General features: G+C 37.5%; 1 protein-coding gene across 4 annotated transcripts in view; it reads left to right on the top strand.

The window, feature by feature from the left end:
- Window positions 1-22011, top strand: part of INPP5B (inositol polyphosphate-5-phosphatase B) — a 134236-nt gene extending 112225 nt beyond the window's left edge. For all 4 annotated transcript variants that reach the window (XM_075195402.1, XM_075195401.1, XM_075195404.1 and 1 more), the window contains 10 exons: window positions 2888-2997; window positions 5614-5749; window positions 6958-7068; window positions 8085-8250; window positions 10687-10922; window positions 11017-11130; window positions 13101-13185; window positions 14086-14213; window positions 15333-15444; window positions 17305-22011. In XM_075195402.1, the coding sequence (XP_075051503.1) occupies window positions 2888-2997; window positions 5614-5749; window positions 6958-7068; window positions 8085-8250; window positions 10687-10922; window positions 11017-11130; window positions 13101-13185; window positions 14086-14213; window positions 15333-15444; window positions 17305-17444 (1338 nt within the window). In that variant the 3' untranslated portion in view covers window positions 17445-22011. The remainder of the gene's footprint in view (window positions 1-2887; window positions 2998-5613; window positions 5750-6957; window positions 7069-8084; window positions 8251-10686; window positions 10923-11016; window positions 11131-13100; window positions 13186-14085; window positions 14214-15332; window positions 15445-17304) is intronic.
- The last annotated feature ends 2923 nt before the right edge of the window (window positions 22012-24934 follow it).

The raw sequence follows: 24934 nt of genomic DNA, 5'->3' as shown, positions 1-24934 counted from the left end.
TAAAATCCATAAATAAATGTGTTCATGGTCTATTAGGTACCGGTAAGGGCATCAATTCAACCAAGGTGAGAGTTCTCTGGTTTTTATTCCTGGCACAAACCTCACAGGTAAAAACATCCTGTTTAAAAAAAGACCACCATACAACTTGAGGTAACAATTAGATAGTCTTAAAAAAAAAATGACAGGATAAACCTTAATAAAAAATTCCTCATAAAACTCCTCGGGGACAAAAAGATGGGGGTGTGCCTTCAAGAGCCTGCCTTTGCGCTCATAGGATCTGACCAGAATCTGATTGAGGAATGATGGTTTTATATTTCATGGCCTTCAATATGTTGCTTTGGGGTAAAGCATCAGCCTTGGTATTCCTATATCAGTATACAATATTGTAGATTCTTGTAGTCCGTATAGACCACAGTCGGATGAATAGCTCCCTCCATTCTTTGAAAGCCCATTTTATGGGCAATAATTCAGAATCATCGTAATTAAGTTCTGCCACAAAGAATTTTTTAGAAAAGAAAGTACTGTGATGTAATTTGTTATGCATACTGCAGTTTGAGAAATCTCCTTCACCATAGAAGGGTAGTGTGCTGTAAGGATGTTAAAGAGCAGAAGCTGTACAAAATGTTATTTTCAAGGATTTAAAGACTGTCAGGCCCTCGGAAGTTCATTCTGGAAGATTAGCCCCTTTTGTTTATTTAGTACAGCCACAATGATAGAGACATATTTAATAAAACAACTATAGTAATTTGTAAAACCTAAAACTCTTTGTATAGCTTTAAGGCTAGTAGAAAGAGCCCAGTTAATGATTACTTGTGCCTCGATAAGTCCATATTAAAACCCGTTTGGGAAACAATATAATCAAGAAAAGAAACCGGTTATCTCAAATTCACGCTTTTTCTAACAAACAACTGATTCTCTCCAATACCGTTTTTTTTTTTTTAACTTGTTAAATCTGTATTGAAGTTTTGTATATAACAGTATAAGAGAAGCAGAACAGTTTTCATCATCATCATCATCAACTATTTATATAGTGCTGCTAATTACGCAGCGCTGTACAGAGAACTCACTCGCATCAGTCCCTGCATCATTGGAGCTTACAGTCTAAATTCCCTAACACACACACACCCACACACACGCAGACTAAGAGAGAGACTAGAGTCAATTTAATAGCAGCCAATTTACCTACTAGTATGTTTTTGGAGTGTGGGACGAAATCACAGCACCAGGTGGAAACCCACGCAAACATGGGGAGAACATACAAACTCCACACAGATATGGCCATGGTCGGGAATCAAACTCATGAACCCAGTGCTGTGAGGTAGAAGCGGTAAACTCTAAGCCACCAGGCTGCCATATTAATATGACAATGATATTCTGTAACAAAACAAGAGAAACAAAGAATATCACCAAGATATACAGCTACAATTTTTTCTGAAAACCCTCTGACAATCTTGTAAGCATTAGGGACTCACACAGATCCACTTCCTAGGGGACTCAGAGCCTATCTTTTAGGTCATCATATATGGTCTTTTACAATGACAGAGCTGTCCTGTGCACCAAGAATTCGTCTCAGCCCAAGGTGGTGTCAGAATTTAATCTAAACTAAAATATTGTTATAACTGCACTAAGCTAAGATGTCAATGTCTTTGTTTCCAAATATGCCAGCTTTGGATGAAATTGTTCCTGAGCTAGGGGCACCTTTGTAACATTCCCAAGGCTAGCAATTTTCGCCAAATATAAAGAAAGAGAAAAATAGGGTTTTTCTACTACTTACCATTAAATCCATTTCTCTGATGCCATTTGGGGACACTGCACACCCACCACTTTTCACTTTGTCTTAAGGGTTGATTGGTGTTCTTGTATGGTTATTTCAGTCCTACCCTATGGGCTTTGTTAGTTAAAAAACTGAGGAGGAATTGTTTGAGGGGTATAGTAAAGGAGGAGCTTGAATTTCAACCGGTTTACAGTTTAGAATTAGTGCCTTTTCCAGCACTAACGCCAGCTTTACCACAAGGTTAGCGGTATCCGAATTGGAGAAATGGATTTGACATGAAGTACAAAAATCTTCCTTTTTTGAGTCTTCCTCATATTGCCTTGACTTCACTAGTACCATTGACTTACATTTTTTAATGAGGTTTTGATCTGGAAATTTCAGGCTGAAAGTATTAAGATATCTCTAGATATCTTTCTATTGTCTGCCACTGCTTTCTGTTAGGAATACGCACAACATCCTGAAAGGTTAGAAGGGTCAGCGTAGTCATTCAACTAGCAAAAGTATTTACCTGGTTTAATTTTTGTGTCCTTAAAAATAAATAAATACGTTCACTCCATGGGATGAGTGCACAAACTTTTGCACGAACCACATTCAGTGCTTTTCTTTGTTTTTCCAGTCTGTTAAATTCAGTGAAATTCTAATTGTGCATTAAGATGTGCAGATATATGCCATTTTCCCAAATTTTTGCATATAAAGTTATTATTTAGCAGTGAATAGTCCCTATTTAAATAATAAAAAAAAAACTGAGGCCTACCAACCCCCTTCTGCAATGGCACAATCCAATATTGAAGCTGGCAGGTGAGTTCTGAATTTTATCCCCATTGATGGTTCATGTCGCGAGAGATGGGTCATTGGACAGCTTCCACAGCATTAGGGGGATTTTGCGAGGCAGGGTGCACAATTGGTGTTTACTGAACCAATTTATTGTTGTTAATGGAGGGTTTCTTTTGTGAAAAAGTAACCATCTTCTTTATTAATTCCTCTTTAAGGGCCTTATGTAGAGTTGGACGCAATTTATGCCAAAAGCTTACATAAATTATTATAAAAAAGATGATGCATTATTCTCAAAGCAATCATCTTTGAAACCTGACTCCTTTTAGTTTCTCTCTTTAGCTGAAGCAGCAGATTGAGGAAAAGGCTGTTTTCGATGGTTTTACGGAGGGAGAGATAATGTTTCAACCCACTTACAAGTACAACACTGGTTCTGACGAATGGGACTCAAGGTAGGTTTCTTATAGTAAGAATGGACAAAATAATGTAGAGGTTAGGAGACTGTCATATCTAGGTCTCAGAGTGTAATTTTTAAGTAGCTGGAAACAGATTTTCCAATTTAGAGCTACAGAAATCTTGCCAAAATATTATGCACCCGCCATACTTATTTGGGCACCATAGATACATTTCTAATAACTTTTCTACCCCGCGTCTCCTATACCTCTCAAATGTTTAGAAACATATATAACAAATCTGCATTGGCGTGGTGGCATTACTTTACGCAGTGGCATCACAATAGAGAATACCATTCAAATTGAAGGACACATGCAAGCAGCAATGAGAGTACTAGTTCGACCAAGTTTGTCACCATAGCGGATGAAATACAATCCGGTAGATTTTGATTCAATATAATAGCTCCATATGCAATGTAATGAGTGGTCAAATTAATCAAATTGACTAGCAAAAATCTTAGATAGTGCTGTATTCTGAAGCTACCCATGTACATGTAAGTGTCCTTCCTCTTTCTATTATACAATAGCTGGTTTCCCTTCTTGTCTGCACACTGAAAAAGCTTAATCTTAATCACAATTAGTGTAATTATTTTATCTAATGAGAACTGTGTCCATACACCACATATTTCAAAAAAGTTTGTTGATCTGTCAGTATTATGGTTTATATCATATATGTCAATGGACAATGTTCATTGAAGGTTAAATATTATTTGTATAAGTGGTGCCTTTTGATATCAGAATGTCTTCGTGCTGCTCAAATCAAAGACGAACTCGGAACAAATTTCAGTATTCCGGTGCTGATGCACACAGTGGGTTACATGACTGGTAGAAACCGCTACCGCAATAAGTGGAAGTGTGTGTGTGTTACTAAAAATACATTTTTATTAAATAATGTAAAGAAAAATGTGTGTATAATTATTATAGACTATTGTACTGGTTACCTCAAATTATTCTGATATTGGATGTCATAATAATCCTTATAACCTAACAGTAAGGAGTACATTGTCCCATATACACCGATCAGCCACAACATTAAAAGCACCTGTTTAATATTGTGTAGGTCCCCCTCATGCTGCCAACACAGCTCTGACCCATTGAGGCATGGTCTCCACAAGACCTCTGAAGGTGTCCTGTGGTATCTGAGGTACCAAGATGTTAGCAGCAGATTCTTTTAAGTTCTGTAAGTTACTAGGTGGGGCCTTCATGGCTCACACTTGTCTTTCCAGTACATCCCACAGATGCTCTATCGGATTAAGATCTGGGGAATTTGGAGGCCAATGCAACACCTTGAATGCTTTGTCATATTCCTCAAACCATTTTGGAACAATTTGTGCAGTGTGGCAGGGTGCATTATTCTGCTGAAAGAGGCCACTGTCATCAGGGAATAGCTTTGCCATAAAGGTGTGTACTAAGTCTGCAACAATATATTTAGGTAGGTGGTACATGTCAAAGTAACATCCACATGAATGCCAGGACCCAAGGTTTCCTTGTTAGACACTGCCTCTGTCGGCTTGCCTTTTTCCCATAGTGCAGCCTGGTGCCATCTCTTCCCCAGGTAAATGACGCACATCCACATGATGGAAAAGAGAGCATGATTCTTCAGACCAGGCCACCTTCTTCCATTGTTTCCATTGTAGGTGCTTTCGGCTGTGCACAGGGGTCAATATTGGCACTCTGACAGGTCTGTAAATCGGCCCCGTATGCAGCAGGCTGCAATGCACTGTATGTTCTGACACCTTTCTATCATAACCAGCATTAACTTTTTCAGCAATTTGTGCTACACTATCTCTTCTGTGGGCTAGGCATTAACTCCCCACGTGCATCAATAAGCCTTGGATGCTCGTGGCCTGGTCACGTGTTGTCCTTCATTGGACCAGTTTTGGTAGGTATTAACCACTACATACTGACAACACCCCACAAGAACTGCCATTTTGCAGATGCTCTGACCCAGTTGACTAGCCATGACCCTTGTCAGAGTGTCTCAGATTCTTACGCTTGCCCATTTTTCCTGCTGCCAACACATCAACTTCAAGTACTGACTGTTCACTTGCTGCCTAATATATCCCACCCCTTGACAGGTGCCAACGAGATAATCAGTGTTATTCACTTCACTTGTCGTGGTTTTAGTGCTGTGGCTGATCGGTGAAGCTACTTGCTTCAATTGAGCCTAGCGAAATTCTTGTTAGCAATTATCTCAATCTTGAGTCAAAAATTACTGCTCAGGAAGTGAACACAATGGGTGAAATATTTTGCTTATTCATGTCCTTCCCTCATTGAAAAATGTGTTTATTTTATATCCTTTTGTAGTGCTTGCCACTGATATTTCTTTAACCCTGACTGGATACTTTTCAAAATCTAATTCTTTAAATGCAGTGGATAAAAAGAATTCTGTAGACAGGAAAAAAATCATTAACTCCTGTTGTAGAAATGTAGAATTATTTGAAGAAATTTCTTGCAGAATTGAAATGTATTTGAGAAACGCAGCACATAAAGTCATTACATGGTCTACTTACTTCTATGGTGATCACTGGTTCAAAGATTTGTTATAGACATTGTCTTAGGGATACTTTGTGAATGTACTGCTTTAATGTGTTCTCACCTCTTTGTACTCTGTAGTGAAAAGTGCCGTGTACCTGCCTGGTGTGACCGCATACTCTGGAAAGGCAAACATGTAACACAGCTGAATTACCAAAGTGTCATGTGTCTTAAAACAAGTGACCATAAACCAGTTGTCTCTGTTTTTAATATTGGGGTAAGGATGCTTTTAAAATGTTCTTTTAAGGTGTTTGCGCTGTTGTTGTTGTTGCTATTTATTTGTTAGACACCACAGTGGACCATAGAGCCAGACTGAAAGGAAAACAGGACATACATAAAATACATTCAAGTTAGAAAAAGTAAATGTAAACATAGATAAAAACAAAAGGTAGGATTGCCCCTACACATGAGAACTTACAATCTAATGGGAACCTGGCACAGCTGAGGTAAGAGGAGCGAGTGTGGGTAGTATTGGTGGGAATAAGTCAAGCTGTAAGTAAGAACTGAGTTTTCAGAGGGCATTTAAAGGTTTGAATTCTGTGGGAGTCTGATTGGACGTTGTAGGTAATTCCATATGTGGTTAATGGCACAGGATAAGTCTTGTTTTGAGAGATGGTTATGAGAGAGAAGGTCAGAGTCAGGTTAGAACTAGATTTAATAGGTTCAAGAGGGAGAATATTTTCAGATGTATGAAAAGGGTGGTGGTGTTGAGGGCTTTGTAGATGCAACTGAGTAATTTTGTATTTCATTCTGGAGGGAATGGGGAGCCAGTATGAGGAGTATTTCAGAAAGCTGGACTCCTGCGTGTGCTGCTTTTTTTCTGTGTTTATTGATAAAGTTGGGTGCATATATTCATTCAGTGCCGCTCCACCGAAAATAGCAAAGCACTGCATGCGGAAGTGACACGGAGGGGACCCAAAGGCTGGGTGACCACCTTGGTGGTTTGTCTTTCTTTAAGTAGGTCACAGGTTTTATGCTATTATGCTGGAAGAAAATGCCTGATGTAGTGATGGCTGCAGGTTGTAAGTTGCAGTTGTAGATATTTTAACATGGCCCCTCAAAGTTGGTGTTGCACTTCTAGTGTACTACTAGAGAAATTAAGTAGTATGCTTAATGTGCCCCAGCATGTATTCTGTTCTGCATGGCTATTCTCTCCATATGATAGTTCAGTCTCCTTATACCTAACAGAAATTTCAACAGTCCCATTATTTTGCGGGATATTTCTAGAGTATGTACAACATGATTATTATACATAGGCTATTTCCTAAAATAGCCCACATTAAATTATCCATGCAGCATTTGAAAGTTGGCTAAACTTCTCTTTTGTTTTTAAGAATCACAATTTCCTTAGATAGCTGTTTAACTGTCTGTGGTTTTGAAAGAGGAAGTCTCAAGAACATCCTCATTAGTCTGTTTTCTCTTCAGGTAAAAGTGGTTAATGAAGAACTTCACAGAAAAACATTTGAAGAAATTGTCCGCTCCTTGGATAAGATGGAAAATGAAAGCATTCCTTCTGCTACACTATCACAGAGAGAGGTACAGATGTTTTTAACATGCTGTTGCAGTGGGTTGAAAAATACATCTTTCCAAAGACACTCCTCTATTGTTGGCCACACATGTGCATTTATAATCCATTAATAAATGCAAGGGAATAATACCTGTGTAAATCCTGTTTCTTTTCTGGGTTTTTTTTTCCCATTCGAGTCTGCCATTCATGGTTCAATGGTGTGTATTGTCTCAAAACCTTGAACCTATATGGTATCTTACTGAAGAAGATTCCTGGGGTAAAAGTATTAAGCAGTGGAGTTTGCAAGTCAACGATTTTCAGCGACTTTGCGGGCGAAATTTAAACGGCAATGCCTTTAAAGACATTGCCGTTTTAAATTTCCCCTTCAAAGTCGCCGAATATAGGCGACTTGCAAACAACGCTGCTTAATACTTTTATTCCCTGGAGTTTTAAGTGTGTTCTTAGGTGGGCTGTAACCAGCTCTTTGTTTTTGAAACAGTTGGCACTATGAGCCACAGCCCTCTTTACACTTCCTTTTGGTTCAGTTATATAACATGAATACATTTCTGCTACTTGCAAGTATATATTGTATTTGTTAGGATTACATGGTAATTGTAAGGGTTACTTGGTGTGTCGTTTGTTTAGACTGGTACAAATGGGTTAAGTCAAGTCCAAAAAAAGAGATGATAGTTAAGACCCTACTTTGTTTCACAGCTTGTACAGCTCTTTAGCATTTACTTCCCATGTGCTAGATACAAGTAAGCATAAGCATAGACAATTTTTGAGTTTAGAGTGCCTTAAAGGGAAATAAAATCTTTGTAAACTCTTTAATCTATACAACAATAAAAATAAACAAAAGAAAATATGGATGCAAATCGGTGAACACAAACAACATTTCACTCATAATGACAGTTTAACATATTATTGCATAAGTGTTTCTCTGTATTTCATATTATGCATGTGTAAACACAGTGAAACTTTAAATGTGCATGTGTTACCATCAATAAGGGAAGCTTAAAATGCTGATGTATTGTCTCTTCCATAGTTCAACTTCAGGGATGTGAAGTACATGCAGCTACAAGTCCAGACATTCACCATTCATAATGACGGGCAGGTGGCATGTCAGTTTCAGTTCATAAGTAAGCTTGATGAGCCTTCTTATAGTAAACAATGGCTCCGAGCTAATCCGAGCAAAGGATTTCTTACACCAGGTATGTCCACTCCTGTGAATTTCTAATTTGAAAATGGGAATTTTAAAACCTAGGCTCTCCCATTTGAGCCTAGTTACAAAGTTGTGTTCTAAGGAAGCTGATCAAAATAGAGCAAAATGGTACAAGCATAATGTTCTTTTCCTGATACGCTTCTGTGAATAGCCACATGAAAATAGAGTAAAGCTTAAAATCTTTATTGTAGGCTCATTGTGCAGACCTTAGCTCTTGTGATCTTGTTTTACTAAGTGTGTATGACGCCTCAGTACTTAGTTGACATATGGTACTGCAAATTAAAAAGAATATTCTTACAATATGCTATTGATGCATAGTAAATACTTGCCATATGACACCCAGTTATCCCCTAAAAATATAATCCCCATAATGTCACGATTTAGCTTCAGAATGCTCCCATATTTCCACATAATTGCACCGTATAGTCCCGTAATGCCATCACAGCCTGTTGTTCACAGTTTTTGCTCTCTCTCCACAATGTTACTGGTGCCACAACTATTCTCTCTCACAGGTGCCACTGCTACAGAGCAGAGCTATCATTGGTAACAGTGGCTGCTTTTTCTAATAACGCAAACTAGCTAATTAAAGTTTATCTATTACCAATGTCTGTGACACCAGGAACTGTGAGTTGTTTCCCAGAGAAGGAGGTTGTCATGGGATGAGGCTACCACACTGGTCTCAAATCATATGTCACTTAGTAGGAGCAGGAATGCAACAGACACAATCAAATTATATTTTATTGTATATAAATGAATGCTGTGTGCTTCAAATGACAATGCAATGGGCGCTTTCATAATACAAAGGAAATCCTGTAACTACAATAAGGGTAAAGCACTGTAAAAGAAGCGCAAATGCTCTCTTGGGATTTTACTATGTACTTTTGTGCAACTAGTGCAGGGGTTTGTTTGCACCCTTGCTGATACTTTCATCCAAGCAATTGAAAGAAGTTTTAATTTTGCTGGATAGGATGATTTAAAATAAAGGGACAGAGAAGGTAAATTTAGAGGGAAGTTACCGTCTTTGCAGGAGGGGGCACATTTTTTTCCTCCCTGCTAAAAGACTTGAATCCTCCACCACCTCTGAGGTCCCAGGGTTCAGATCTCATCACTAGTCTTATAATGGGATGTATTTTGCACCTCTACAGGAAAGTACACTTGTAGGTGTACTTCGACCATCATAATAAAAGAGATCAAACAGAAGTGAACTATGTAAGAAAGATGGCCCTGATGTCTCCTCTCTGTCAGAATTAATTTAATACATATATGAAGCTAACCAGAGTGGTATTTTTAGGGAAAAACTTAAGTTTAAATTAATGAGAAGTGTGGTCATATAGTGGGTTTGGACTTTGATGTGGTGTATTAACCACCAGTGCATTTTCTTGAGCATCTGCCAACCATCATAAGTAGAAGCATGTTTATTTTACAGATTTTCCATGTGTGGGAATGCATCTTGAAATTGACTTGATGGATAAGTAGGTGCACTAACGTACATAGAGAAGCTTTGCAGGTCCAATGACCCTTAGAGGGCAGTCTCAAGACAGTGCTTAGTCAATAAAATCCACTCCATGCTTTCTATGGGTGACAATAACGTAAAACATTCACATAGATGGCCAAATTGGATTGCCAGACCACATTGAGTCTCTGGTCAGAAGATGACTATAGGCCAACGGCAATGATCTTCCAATTATATTATGTGCATGTCCAATAATGATCTGAATTATGATTAGATCATTATCAGACATTAATCCCTTTTTTGGTCCACAAATGCAGAAATAATATGCCAGTTATCAGATATTGCAGAAAGCTTGGGAAGAATTAAATTCATGTAAACTATATAGAATAGCTACATTATTGTCATTTATGTTCAGTTTACACTTATTCTATTAGCAGCAGCAAGAGGGGAGATCCATCAAACGTATCATCTTTCACCTCATTAAAAATAAGTTTAAGAAAAAGGGAGAAGAAATGTAAGAACCGTTACATTCATATATATCCTACAGGTTATGTACATATGTCTGCTAATGCCATATATTTGGACAGCATAAATTTGTTTGAAATCAAAGAAATATATATTCTTAACAAAACTGAATCCTCATTAAAACATGAAAATTGGGTTAGTCATTAGTATGTAAAAATCCTCAAGACAGGAAATGGTTAAAGTAAGTTAGGTGAGTACGGAGGAACCTGCGGAAGATGGAAACAAGGCTGTATTGGCACTATCCACAATACAGCCTGTTGTGCCAGGCATCCTAGTAATTGGTGGGATGTCCAAAAATCATTTAGATAGTCTACTATATTTTTTAGCATCTTTTCTGCAAATATTGGCTAAAATGTGAAAAATACAATTTAAGCACAGAAACGCTGTTTTTTAACCTGATACACAGATAAGACAAAAACAATCAGCATTGTGCTCTTCCTATGTTAGGATCAGAAACACAAATAGAATTGGAGTTGTTTGTCAATAATGAATCAGCTTCTCAACTGAACTCTGGTGAGGAAAGATTGGAAGACATTTTAATTCTGCACCTGGACAGAGGGAAGGACTTCTTCCTGTCTGTGACTGGAAACTATCTGCACAGCTGCTTCGGATCCTCCATCCAGATGTTGTGTTATATGAGAGAGCCCATCAGAGACATGTCTCCTGACACCATCAGAGAACTGGTAGGATCACATGCATCATCCCCTTTATTGTATGTAAACATACTCTTAATACTAACGTATATGGTTTTGTTATGTTTTTTAAAAACTTTTGCAGGCACAAATGCCCCTTCAAATGAAGGATTCTTTTATTGGTGCAGAGAAACCGCTGGATATACCAAAAGAGCTCTGGATGATGGTTGATCATTTGCATCGGAATGCATCCTTGCAGGTTAGATCCCCCTCCCATATAATCTCCATTGTTATAAAAAAAATTAGATTTTAAAGCAGAATTCTTTTACACATTTCAATAATGGGTGAGGGTTTGGAGTAAAATTATGCAAGTATTGTATATTTATATTTACATGGTATATGAATATTTCTATTTAAAAAGGAAGCACCATTCATTACCCTGTGAGGTACCTGCATTGGTCTCTGCTGTTCGATATGACCATATTTTTAAGAACTCATGGATATACATTTATAAAACTATAATGTAGTGTTAATATAACCTGCAAAATACATATACTTAGTAAACATTTTTGTCATGATGGCAAACCTTATTATAATTTTTTTTCTGGCTCAATGAGTTGTTAACATAATTGTTTTTAACTACTTAATGGCTGGAGGGGTTTCTCCTGTTTTTGACCAGACCAATTTTTAAGTTTTGGAGATGTATTGGTTCAGGAAACTCTGATAATGTTTCTGTATGACATATATTATTTTGTGGGCCTTAAGGGGATATGGGCAAAAAAATTAGAAACATAAAACCCACGATACTACACAGAATAAATTTCAGCTAATTCGTGCAACCCACAAGGTTTACCCCAAAATGTAACCATCCATTTCTCTTTAGTATAGGGCTATGTATATTTTATACAGGGTCTAAGAATTATATGGGTCAGTGACAAAAGTATACATTTTAGTTTTAGCAATTTTCCTAGCTCTAGGATAGGAGTAAGTGGGCATGGAATCTGGACTGGACAAACAAAAATTGGTGTGATGGCACTTAATGCTATCTGATATGCCTGCTAGCAATAAATTACTATATCTGTAATATGGTAAGGTAGAGTTACAGGGAGAGCTGTATCAACATTGATTTGAACACAGACTACATTAGTGTCCTCTCTGCCCATGCAGCCGGCGTCTCATTTATTCAGCTGGTTGCTAGGTAAATAGCAACCAGCGTCTCTTCAGCTCTCAGTCTGGCAGCATCAGCTGTGCAATTACTTACTACACTCATGCAGCTAGTCATCCTGCAGTTTGTCATTATACCAATGCTGGTGATAGTTCCTGCTAGACCTAGTGTGCCTTGTATCCTGACCTGTTCCATTTTCAAGTGTTTGACTCAGATTGTTGAAATGATTCTGCTGTCTTCTCTTACGACTGACCTTAGCTTGTTAAACTGATTCTGCATATATATCTCTACCTGCCCTAAACCCTGGTTTGTTTAATGGAATGTGCTAGCAGAAGATTGGGTTTCCGTGGCAACTCTATGTGAATATCCTATACAAATCCCGGCATATGGATATCAATTAGGGATGTCTGTGTTTTATGTGGAAGGTAGGGCACAGAGCCGATATAATCATCTACTGACAATTATAAAACTATTACAAATTTCTGAAGGCAGTAGGAAATTACATGTTAATGCGATCATCAAACCACAATGAGAGAGTTATTTAGAAGATCTACTGAATACCATGTCAGTTCAGCTGCTGGACCCAATTTAACTGTCATTGCTGATGCCGTCTCTATTCCTCCTTTTGGTGATCTCCATGGTGGTGGCAGCTGCTCTGTTTCAGGCAGCAACTTTGACGGTTGATAATACTTCTGCCTTACAGTAGCGACACGCACTTCTACCCAGCAACAAATACATAAGGTAGCAGAATAATAATTGTATCATGTTCCTCACACCTATTAGATTGTAAGCTCATTTGGGCTGAGCCATCTTTACCTTCTGTTTCATGTCATTGTATGTCGGGGAGGTTTTGGTGTCATGATCCCCTCAATAGGCAGGGCTGAGTAATATGTCAGCACTATATAATTAAAAGATAATAATATAATGCAATTAGATTTCTCAATTCATCAGGAAACAGCTGGGTTAATTGATCTTTGTGATCATCAAAAATGCTATTTTTTCAAAGCATGTTACATTTAATGAATACTAGTGTTAAAAAGATAACTGTTTTTATTTAATTGCAGGAAGATTTGTTTCAGCAACCTGGATTAAGATCTGAATTTGAAGCTATCAGAGACTGTTTAGATACTGGATTTCCAGAATCTATCCGTATCCTTTAAGAAATAGAGCATTTGATCAATTGCTGTTACTGCTGTAAGATATGAAAGATCCTTGACAGTGTGTCAGTCCTTCTGTGCCCTGTGCTTTTATACAGGGCATGACATTCAAAGGTGACCTGTAACTCTGCTGCCTACAATAGGGAAAATGCTGTGTTTTACAGCATACAATATTCATAATAAAGTGTTGACAGACTGAAGATTATACATATACTTTTAGAAGGCTGTATTATATAAATGTAATTTACTTCCTACTGTAAAATTTTTGATGATATTAGTAGTCACTGGAGGTCATTTACAGAGAACAAAAAGGCCTCTCTGCTGTGAAAACATTGTGCTGCATTGCATTTTAGTTTTCCATGTCACACTGTCGGGCTTCCAAAAGGACTTGAATGTTTGCACCTGCTCTGAGCTGGCGGAGATTTGCTCATTCTATATGCCATGTCTCGTGAGAAGCACATTTCCAGTAGCACTCAGAGCAATGTAATAAAACGCTTCACACATGCAAACTTGCCACCTCCACCTGTAATAATGGCAGTCCCTTTGTCCCCTACTTTCATAGTTAATGTAAGCCATAAATTAGGCTAAGCCCAGCAGGATTTTAGGAGAAAATTGAGAAGTAAAATTTAATGAATGGGTGGCACTAAAGGGGTAGGATTTTTTTTTGTATTTCATTTTTATCCGCCTCGTTGAGGAACCACGTAGTAGGCATGCACTTTGTGTGGTGGGTAGACCATTGAGGCACAGAATATATATATATATATATATATATATATATAAGTATTTGAAAACATTTTCAATGCAACAAGGATGACATGATGGTGCCAAATCTTGTAACCCTTTGTTCCCTCTGGTAAATGCCAGTGATGTTACTTCCTTAATGTGCTGGAAGCTGGAAGCAACCATTCTCTCGTTGAGGCGTTATTGCTCTTCTTGGAGGGTCTCCCTGAACCGGTCATCAGTTACAATCATTATGATCGATGTTTGGACTGTGCCGGAGATTATAGCAGCACTAAAGAGGTAATTTTGTCATGGTATATACATTTTTTATCCCTGTCAAGTTTTTCTGCAGTCCAGCAATACACAGTGTCTTACACATTTTGGAATGGAACAGGATTAAAAAAATGCCTTTATGTAATAAAGAGTGCACATATAACCATGTGTGATGTTAAACGAATAAATACCAACAAGGATGCTTCCTCTCACAATAGTTCCATAAAAAAAAGGATCGATATCCCTTCAATGTTTTTTTCAACCACAATCCGCCCCTGAAATCTTGCTCTTTGAGTTATTGCAATCTTGGGATCATAGGATTACTATTGGCTACAATTTTGTGTACTTGTTCAAAAGGGTCCATACCAGAGCAACCAATTAGATGTTGTTTTCACATTCCAATCTGATTGACAGCCATGGGCAAAACCAGCTATTCTGCAATTTCTGTATAAATATCAAGTACCAGGATCCAGGAATATTTCTGCTTCTAGAAAAGATTGTGCTGGCATTTTAGTGCAGGAGCATGGAAAACAATCCCAGGATCTTTTTATGTGCATGTTTTATTAAGGTGTGAAAAAAAGTAAATAGGGATACATATTCAGCACATCTTTGGTGCAATAATAGTGTAACACAAAACCACAATGCATCTTATTTGTAGCATCTGCCTCCATTTTCTTACATTCTATGTAATGTAAGTTTCTCACTGGCTGCGAACTTGCAGTGTATTTCCCTTTTTATAGAAGAATATCCAATCTGAAAGGCTAATTCCACCCAAAACTGAAAATGTACTTTTGGGATGGCATATACCTTCTGATATTCCACACAAAAGCTTAATTGCCTGGGGTCTGATGTTCACAACGTTCAGTTGGCCCTTCATCCTTTGCATGTGCCACTCCGTGTGCTCCCGTCCACCCACAACACACTGCCTGCCTGAAAAACAACAAGGATGGTAGGAGTGAGATACTGCTGCAGACACTGCTGGATCTTGTGAAATCCAACTCCCAGATACTTCCAATATTCAATCTAAAACTGTATTTTTTGGTTTAAGGTGGAATGATTCTTTCAATTTTAATTGCTAAAATAACTTAATTAGTATGAGAATACATTATAGTCATTTTTTTTTATTTTTTTTTTTGCATTCTTTAGATTATTTCAATGTTACCTTTGCATCACAAAAACGTCTTTAAGTACGTAATCTCCTTCTTGCGGGAGCTATTGAGCAATTCCATAAAGAACCACCTGGATATTAACATTTTAGGTAAGATCTATTTTGATTCACTTTTCATTTTCAGTACATTGTAACAAACTTTTTGAAATGTAAAAATTTTACGTTTGCAGTGTTGGATGTCTCAAATCTGCATGAATAATTTATCCTTTCTTACTTACAAGTACAAGAGCAATGGAGTGTATTTTTTGATTTGTTTTTATATATACTAATACAGATTTTAGTCTACAACTTCATTTTGGAATGTCAGTTTGTGTATTTCATGTTTTCCAACTAAATCATTTTTTACTAAACATTTTAGAAAATGAATAATTTATTATTGTGTGATTGGTGTGGTTATTTTCTGATGTCATTTACATAAATAAATAATCACTGATGGGACAAAAGTTGTCAGTAAATTTACTGACAGTTGGTATCCATGGTGAGTGTACATTTTCATAGCAGTATTGTATACATTTTAGTCAACAGACATGTTGGATGAAAGGTGGCAAAACATACATGTGTGTTATAAGAAATTTGGCCAATTCCATAAAATATAGTAGTCATATTGTAGAGTTTAAGGAGTTTTCAGGAATGTTGATAAAACACTTTTAGGGTCGCCTAGTGCACTTACCAGAACTCTGATTATCACATTTGAAAACAAGAGTAAACCATTCTTAGGGCCGTATTCAATTGTTAGCGTTAACGCTGAAAAACGAGTGCTCAAAAAATATTACCGTTTATACCGTAATATTGCGCGCGAAAAGCATTAATACGGTAGTTTACTCGCAAAATTTCCTGCGAGCTGAAATTCCGCGAGTAATTACCTTATAAACGCTAAGATTTTTTGAGCGCTCGTTTGTTAGCGTTAACGCTAACAATTGAATACGCCCCTTAATGTTACAGATAAATATATGTGTGTATATATGCATATATATATATATATATATATATATATATATATATATATATATATATATATGTGTGTGTGTGTGTATATATATCTAATATATATAAGCCTAGCGGCGTGTGTTAGTCTGTGTGTGGGGAAAAAAAACAAGCTTCAGCGCCACCTGCTGGGCGGAGTTATACACTGACCTACTAAATTCTTAGTGTGTGTGGAAAAAAAAGTTCAGAAAGGGCTGAAATTTGGTATACTAAGATGTTTTTAATTTGTTGATTTAATTTGTTAATTGTTAAAAGTGTTTATAAAGATTTAAAAAATATATATATATATTTCTTGAAGGAGAAGTGACAGTGGGGAGTGGTTGGTGGTTGAGGCCTGGGCTATGGCCCAAATGCATGACAAGAACCTTTTTGACACCTTAAGTAGCTTGATTTGACTAGAATGCATGAGTATCATGCATGGATTAACTTGTCTAATATATAAAAGTAAAAGCCTAGCGGCGTGTGTTAGTGTGTGTGTGGAAAAAACTATTTTCTCAGAAAGGGCTCATCCAATTGACCTGAAATTTGGTATACTGACATTATTTGACAAAAAAATTAGAATAGTGAAGTCAATTAACTTCCATCATCCCCCCTTCCCCCCCCCCCCCCCCCGTGGGAGGGGTAGTAAAGGCTAAATTTACGAGTTGAGGGGTCAAACTCATTTTCGTGAGGTAATTTTACCTCATGAACACACATTAAAAAGGGCGCTTGCGTCGGGAAGTAACGCTCTTCCCCTGAGGAGGCTTGGGCTAGGCCCAAATGCATGACAAGAACCTTTTTAAGACCTTAAGTAGCTTGATTTCACTAGAATGCATGAGTATTATGCACGGGTTAACGTGTGTGTGTATGTATATATATATATATATATATATACATATATATATATATATATATAGAGAGAGAGAGAGAGAGATACTCTGTGGGTTTAAAGGGTCTTTTGTTTCATTCTGATCTTTCTGTTTACAGCAAGTATATTTGGAAACCTTTTACTCCGTCCTCCACCTGGTCACCCCAAACCCAGCAACTTGGACAAGAGAAAGTGTCAGGAATTTGTTCAGCAGTTCCTCCTACAAGAGGAGAACCCTTCTCATCTGGATAAACTATGAATAAGTATGTGCAGGAGTCAGCACTTGCTTTTCCAGAAGCCATGACCGCTGACCTGCCAGTGCTAGTTCCATATTTGTTATGTGCCATTCAATTCCTCTTTTTTTACATTTTACATCCATAGGTTTGTTATGGACTTGTCTTCCTTATCAGATTCCACTGTGCCTTCAATGAGCTGAATTTCTTTCCTTATATCTCTCTTTAAAGTCTCTGTAACAAACTTATTTGATGTCCTACTGGTGTTGAGACTCCATGAGTCAATACAGACATTCCTTTTTTTTCTGCCAAAAATCCCTTAAATGTCTCCTTGTACATATTGCATAATTGCATCAATGATTGCTACCATGTTTCTTATTAGAGTGAACTCAACATAAAACATGTTTTTTATTATTAAAAAAAAAAGGCTTGTAACATTTCACAAATATATAATCTGTTAAAGTCCCTACACCTTACTCTATAGCCCATACACGAACTTGAGATATTTGGTAATCTATGATGAAACATAGCTCAGTGCACACTAGTGCTTCTGTTGTCAGCCACAAGTCTCCCTGCAGTGTCCTCCAATAGGCTTAAACTCATATAGACTCCATGATCACAGCTTTAGCTCCTTCACTGATAGTGTCTTTTAAGTTTTTAGGAAAAATCACATGTTAACGCACCTCATCAAAACTTATCACAATGTAAACTGTGGCCTGGTTGAAATTTATGGACTGCTCGTGCTTCATTTCTAAGCCCTGATCCTATATATATCTTTCTCATAATTATCATTTGCCACTACCATTAGTTACACCAGGGATTGATGGTGATCTTTAGCTCTGGGGGAAATTCAAGTAATTCTTCCAGCATTGTCGAAACGGTCACACGGACGAGATTTGTCTAATGTAGGCCTTTATTACACATGACATTTATAGAAACAAAAGTGTAGTGCTACCTGATCAGTGTTCAATGCAGAGCCTATTTTAGAAACCTATATACAATACTGAGAGCATTCAAGTGATATATTTACAATGCAAAAAGCATTTTTGTGACCTTTACACAATACAGTCTGCATTTCAGTGACCTCTTTACAATATATATACATTTTAGTGACCTCTTTACAATTAAGGGAATATTCGAGTAAACACTATATAATGCAGAAATAGAACATTTTCGATGACAGAGATCATCTTAGTGCCTAATATGCAATATAGAGTGCAATATATTTACCACTATACACAACACTGGCATACCACTATACAATACAGACCCTATTTTGGTGGCCACAATACAATAAAGACTTCCAACTTACTAGTGGCTTTATAATGAAAACTCAAATCTGTAATCGCCTAATAATGAAACACCAGAAATCTCTGGTGGCTTTGAAATGTAGGCTTGTAAATCTCTCGTAGTTATACAGTTCAATTTCTCTTTCATATATGTGGTAGCAAAACAATGCAGACTCAACGATTACTTGCCCCACCTGCAGTTATGTGCTGCCTCTTGTTGTGCTGGAGAGATAGGTTGTACCAGGAAACTGTCATATCAGTAGACCACCCTTCGCATTATGGTGAATGGCCAATGCTATAGACCAATTACAGGGCTATAAGCCAGCTACTGGGTATGAAGGAAATAGTTCTACCTAGTAGACAACTTAGCCAAATAAATACTTTGCCAGGCCCATTCTGACTGACTGACAAGGAGAGACCAGTCTAGGGAAAAAGATATCCTATTGCCAAGCCCACCTCTGTGTTTTACTGTAAAATAGGAGTGAAAACATTTTCGTAAGAAATATTACAAAATGACAGTTTGTTTTTTTGGCCAAAACAGGACAACTATGACTTTTTTAAATAAAGACTTAAGGGACAATTCTAGTTTTGCATCAGAACCACACTGAAAACTATTTGTAAAATTGACTTTTAAGTGTGTCTAATATTTATTTGTTTTTAGCCAGTCTGTTCTAACAAGTTAATTGTATGTCATTGTTTCTGTTGTAAACCAATAAGTACTTATTCTTGCAGATCTACTGTATATCTGTCCAGTTCAAAAATTCCATTTTCATAATTGATTTACATTTACCATTCCTTCCAACATGAACTATTTCACCCCAGACACAGCTTGCCCTATTGATTCTACAGTTGAAGTAAATTGGCTGAGTTAATTGATTTTAGAAAATACATTTTCTATATGCCCAATTGAGATTGTAAAATAATTGGGAAACACAGTAGCAAACAATTAACAGTATGTATCTGTCTGAAAAACAGTGTGCAGACTTCAGATATTTTGCATAATCTTAACATGCAATCATTATTATTAATTATAATCATTATAATTAATCAACACCTTCCAAATGTATGCTTCATATTTATTATTAAAGGTACAGATCACAAAGTGTGCCTGTCAAATACACACAGTAGGTGTAGCCGAATACCAGGTATGCAGTATGCCTCAATATTAAGCACTTTATGCAGTTAGTGTAACTTATTGGTCTGCATCTTGACGATACCCTCAATCAACTCCAGATTAACTCTGTATGAAGTGGATTCAAAGTTATTGATAGTTACTTCCACAGACAGCCTTATCAAGCAACACAGTGCAAATAGATAAAACCAAAAATTTGCTTCCATTATTCTCACTACTAAATTGACTAAACCGATTAACATGAAAGCCTAGTGTGCTAATTATTGTCCTACTTGTTGAAAGCCCGTCAAAATGACGGAAAACAATAACAGTAAGATCATGTTGGACCCTTTTGCACCCAGTTTGACTTTATCCGTGTGGCAGCATTTATTGAATAGTGAATAGTTTGTGAGATGACTTTATCCAGCTCTGCCCTCCGTCTTTTTGCTGCTTCTTGCTGTGCAGTTACTCCCACAGCAGCCATTTGCCTTTTAGGTGGCATCGCAGTTACACTTTGTTGCTTAAATTAGTATATTCCTATTAATTTAACACTAAGTGCAATTAAAACTAGTGGATAGAAAATCGAGTCAATTTGGAATAGCAAAGGTCCTTATAAATGGTAACTGTCACACAAAAAGCTAAATATAAACCAAACAAAATAAGCCCAAGAAATGAGGAAATTCTAGTCGGTAGGAATAGTCAAGTACATAAGAGTCATTTGCAAACATTTTACCAAATTTCTTTGTGCGTTTTGTGTGTGTATTCATAAAGGTAAGGAGCAGCGTTCTCTCCTTCTCACTCTCTCAATAGCATACATTTACATCAAATGTACAGGTGTGTTGTGTAATAGGTCTTTACTGCCACCTAGTGTTTCTTCACAGCTATATATATATATATATATATATATATACATATATATATATATATATATATAGAGAGGGAGAGGGAGATGTCTATATAAATATATCTACATAGGTAGATGTTTGTGAGACCATAATATTAATATAACAAATATTTAGAAAATAATGCATTAATTGAAATTCTCTTGCTACTTAAATCACTTTTTTTAATTTCCCAATCCATAAAACAAATATTACACCCAATATGGATGTACAACACAATTTATGGTCTGTCAGCATATATATTCCATTAGGAGCATTTAATCAACAATTCAAAGTTGGTATAAATAGCTGGACTTAACAGTCATCATCAGCAGCAGCTATTTACATAACCTACCCTTAGGAACATTGCTCAGTACTAATTACTATGAAAGGTAATAGAACTTTTCATCCATGATTAAACTTAGGATGTGGATTCGTATTCCTGCACATATCCATGCTATAGAGTAATATTTAGTGATAGTTTGAAGTTGATTAATAACTCAGTGCGCCAGCTTTATTCTGTTTGTATATAAAGACAGAACAGTGAGCTATTAATCAACTTCATACTGGCAGCTATTCCCATAGCTCTTGGTTGTTAAAAACAGGCTATTATATTTACATTTTTAGGTGATTACTACATAGCAAGGATATAAGCCTAATAATTATTTTTTTTCACTCAGACATGTAATGCTAAACTGTACAAACTCAGTCTTAAATTAGTTGCGGAAATCTGGTTGTACTCATTCCAGTTAATTTATCAAGAGATTATCAGGTGGTTTGGCTATTTGTATTGTGACTTTCCTGTCACAAGTTGCAGAAATTGTTCAGCTCCAAAAAACTCTTGTTACATAAAACTATCCAGCTCTGTCATGACTGTCTTTAATGATGAAAACTAGCCTTTTATCACACACAGGATATATTTTTTTCTTATCCATGCTGGATAACTGAACTGTTTTCAAATGCTGTCTTATGCATAATGTATATTTTTAAACTAAATCATTGTTATTATAAAATTATATGTACACACGTTTTATCAAAGTGTGCTATTTCTTTATATATTTACATTTTTAAGTTTTGTTCTTTGCGTTTCTTTAGTGTATTCTTTTTTGTTTTATTACATTGTAAACTGTTTTACTGACATTTTAAATATTGTACAAACATTTTCTACATTGTATTCCCAGGAAACGTAAGATTGTTTTATAACTAGTATTTTATTTAATGTTTTGTATCCAAATGGAGAAACAATTGTAAAATACATGTTTGAGTACAGGGACTGTAAGATACTAATACAAAATAAATGATATAAATTATATATTTTTGGTTTTGTATTATTGATTTGATCCTTTGCCAATTTATTTCCTGTGCTATCATGAACAGGTAAGGTTGTAGGTTGTGGTTAATTCAAGGACATATTTTGAACCCTCTTTGCTTTCAGTATTTCGTTATGTGATTATACAGAAATATTTGATAAATACCATGCTGAAATTGTTACCACACCTGTTATACCTTTTATTTTATTTAAACTATTTTATTGTACATTAGAAAGACAAAGATTTACAGCATACCATACAAATATGACTATACATTGTACAAATAAAATTTTACTTTTTATACAGCAAAAAAAGCTTAGGGGTGGGAGTGAGAAGGGGGAAAAAAGGGGGGGGGGTCCAAGGTCAAGAAGTCAGTAATAACATATTATCCGTAAACACCTTGTTGTTTATAGTTCAATTTCCAAATCTCTCATTTAATTCAAGCTAAAGTAGATGAAAGAGCAATCCATGTTGCTTTATTACCACTATTTCCAAATCTGCACGAGATTAATCCCAACAACCCTCCTCATAAACTTCTCAACAAAGACCACCTAGTACCTTCAAAGACTTGCATGATGTGAAGTTGGGTCGATTCTTTAAGCGTGTCTATATAGGCTCCCCATTTAGCGTAAAAATGTTTGACCCCTTTCTCCAAATTATGGAAAGTGGCACGCCTTTCAAAATATAAAGTCTCCATCAACTCCAATTTTAACTCTGATACCGAAGGAGAAACACCTGTTATACCTTTAATGCTGCTTTGTGTCACCAAATCCAAAAATTAAATATGTGATGTAGCCCCAAAAAGCACTCATACACCCAAATTTTTCATAATTGGCAAATAATTACCCACACCACACTAATATAGTGCCTTGTGTAATTTTATATACTACAGTATACCCATACCTTACCAGAATCCTGAGATTCCAAATCACTGCAGTATATTGAGGATGTGACCCCCAAAAGATCCTACAAATGCACAATCCCCTCCCACTATTCTGTAATTCACAAAGTATTCTTTTGTCATACAAAAACTCTTTGAGTTGCTTAGTGACATATACACACACATAGTGCTTACAGAAAACAATTCAACAACTACCAAATCAAGGCATTACATATGGGATTAGATTGTGAAAAGATGCTCTAAATGCACCATGCCCACTCATACTCCTTTGCTTTGCCAGTTTTTACTGTATGTCCAACAACACTATACACTAAAACAGCAGAATTGTTTTCTTTTGTTACCACAAATAAATTTATTCACTACCAAGCCTCTTTTTGGAATCAAGCTGGAATGGAAACATTGGACACACATGTGGACCGGAAGGGGGTCTGCTATAATTTTGGAGTTCATTTGTTCAGGGGACACTATATAAGGAGTGCATTTCTATTATGGATTTTACTGTCAGGCGCCGTTCCCGCTGATCCCCTGTCAGTCGGGGACGGACGCCTTCTCTTCTTTCAGCCGCAGCGCTTGTTGCTAAGCAACACTCGCGCTGCGGCTTCCGGTAGTCTGATCTGTCGGGCGCATGCGCCCTACTTTCCAAGCTGATTCCCCGCCCCTGGCTCCTCCAATCATCAGCGTTCTGGCCTTATTTAAACCTGGCTCTGGCGCCATTAGGGTGCCAGAGTAACAGGTTATACCTAGTGTTCCTGGTTATCCTGATTGTGCTCCCTGTGTTCCTTATATATTGTGACCCGGCTTGGCGACTTCTCCTCCTTCTTGTGACCTACTGATACCGCGACCTCGGCCTGTTGACTACCCTCTTGGATTCTCCCTGGTACTGCTATTCCTGATTGATTCGACCCGGACCGTCTGACCCTTCTACACTACACCGGCAACTGGCTAGTAGGACCGCAACCTGTGTACCCTGTGCAGCGAAGTCCAAACCTCCTTGCGGGGGTCCCTGGTGAATACCAGGGGTACGTTAGACTCCGCACCTATTAGTTCAGTAGCGTTAATACCGGTTAGTGTCCCGCTATTGTTATCCTTTAAAAGGCTATCGGCCTGACAGTTTACTCTGGCCATGATAGGCGTTCTCGTCTGTCTCGGGATGAGGGGGAGCGTCGGATTAGGAACCACCTTTGCTTGTACTGCGGGGAGTCCGGTCACCTACTCTCAACTTGCCCTAAGAGGCCGGGAAACTCCACCTCCTAGGCAATAAAGGGGAGGTTGTCCTAGGATCCAGTCTCCATACTCCCTACTCCCTAAAGGATACCAACTTTTTGATGCCAGTCACCCTCAAATATATGGATACTTCTCTGGAATGTTCCGCCTTCGTGGATTCTGGGTCCGCAGGGAACTCCATCACCTGTATCACGTGTCCAGTTGGGTTGCAGGTAGGGGTTCTTCACCACGAGTGGATTGAGTTCCTGGTCATTCCGCAGTCAGTTAACTCCATCATTCTGGGTTTACCCTGGCTCAGAACGCATGCTCCACAGTTTGACTGGCTTCATGCCCAAGTATCCTCCTGGGATCCTTCTTGTTTTGACAAGTGTCTCTCTAAAATCCATCCACCCAACCACTTGCCTTGTTTTTCTATCGCCTCTCAAAGCAAACTCCCAGAACTATACTTAGAATTCCTTGATGTTTTCTGCAATTCTGCCGCTGAGAGTCTTCCTCCACATCGTGCGTGGGATTGTCCCATCGAACTTGCACCTGGGAAAGCCATCCCTAGGGGCAGGGTATATCCGCTCTCTCTACCTGAAACTAAAGCAATGACCCAGTATGTTTCTGACAATCTTCAGCAGGGATTTTTCAGGAAGTCTTCCCCCGCAGGGGCTGGATTCTTTTTTGTTAAAAAGAAAGATGGCTCCTTAAGACCCTGTATAGACTACCGTCGCCTGAATGCAATCACCATCAAAAACCGTTATCCTCTTCCTCTGATTACAGAACTCTTTGACCACATCCAGGGTGCCAAGATTTTC

The sequence above is a fragment of the Mixophyes fleayi genome, chromosome 2, assembly GCF_038048845.1.
Source record: "Mixophyes fleayi isolate aMixFle1 chromosome 2, aMixFle1.hap1, whole genome shotgun sequence".
In the NCBI taxonomy this organism is placed as follows: Eukaryota; Metazoa; Chordata; class Amphibia; order Anura; family Limnodynastidae; genus Mixophyes; species Mixophyes fleayi.
This window is presented reverse-complemented; position numbering and strand designations above follow the sequence as displayed.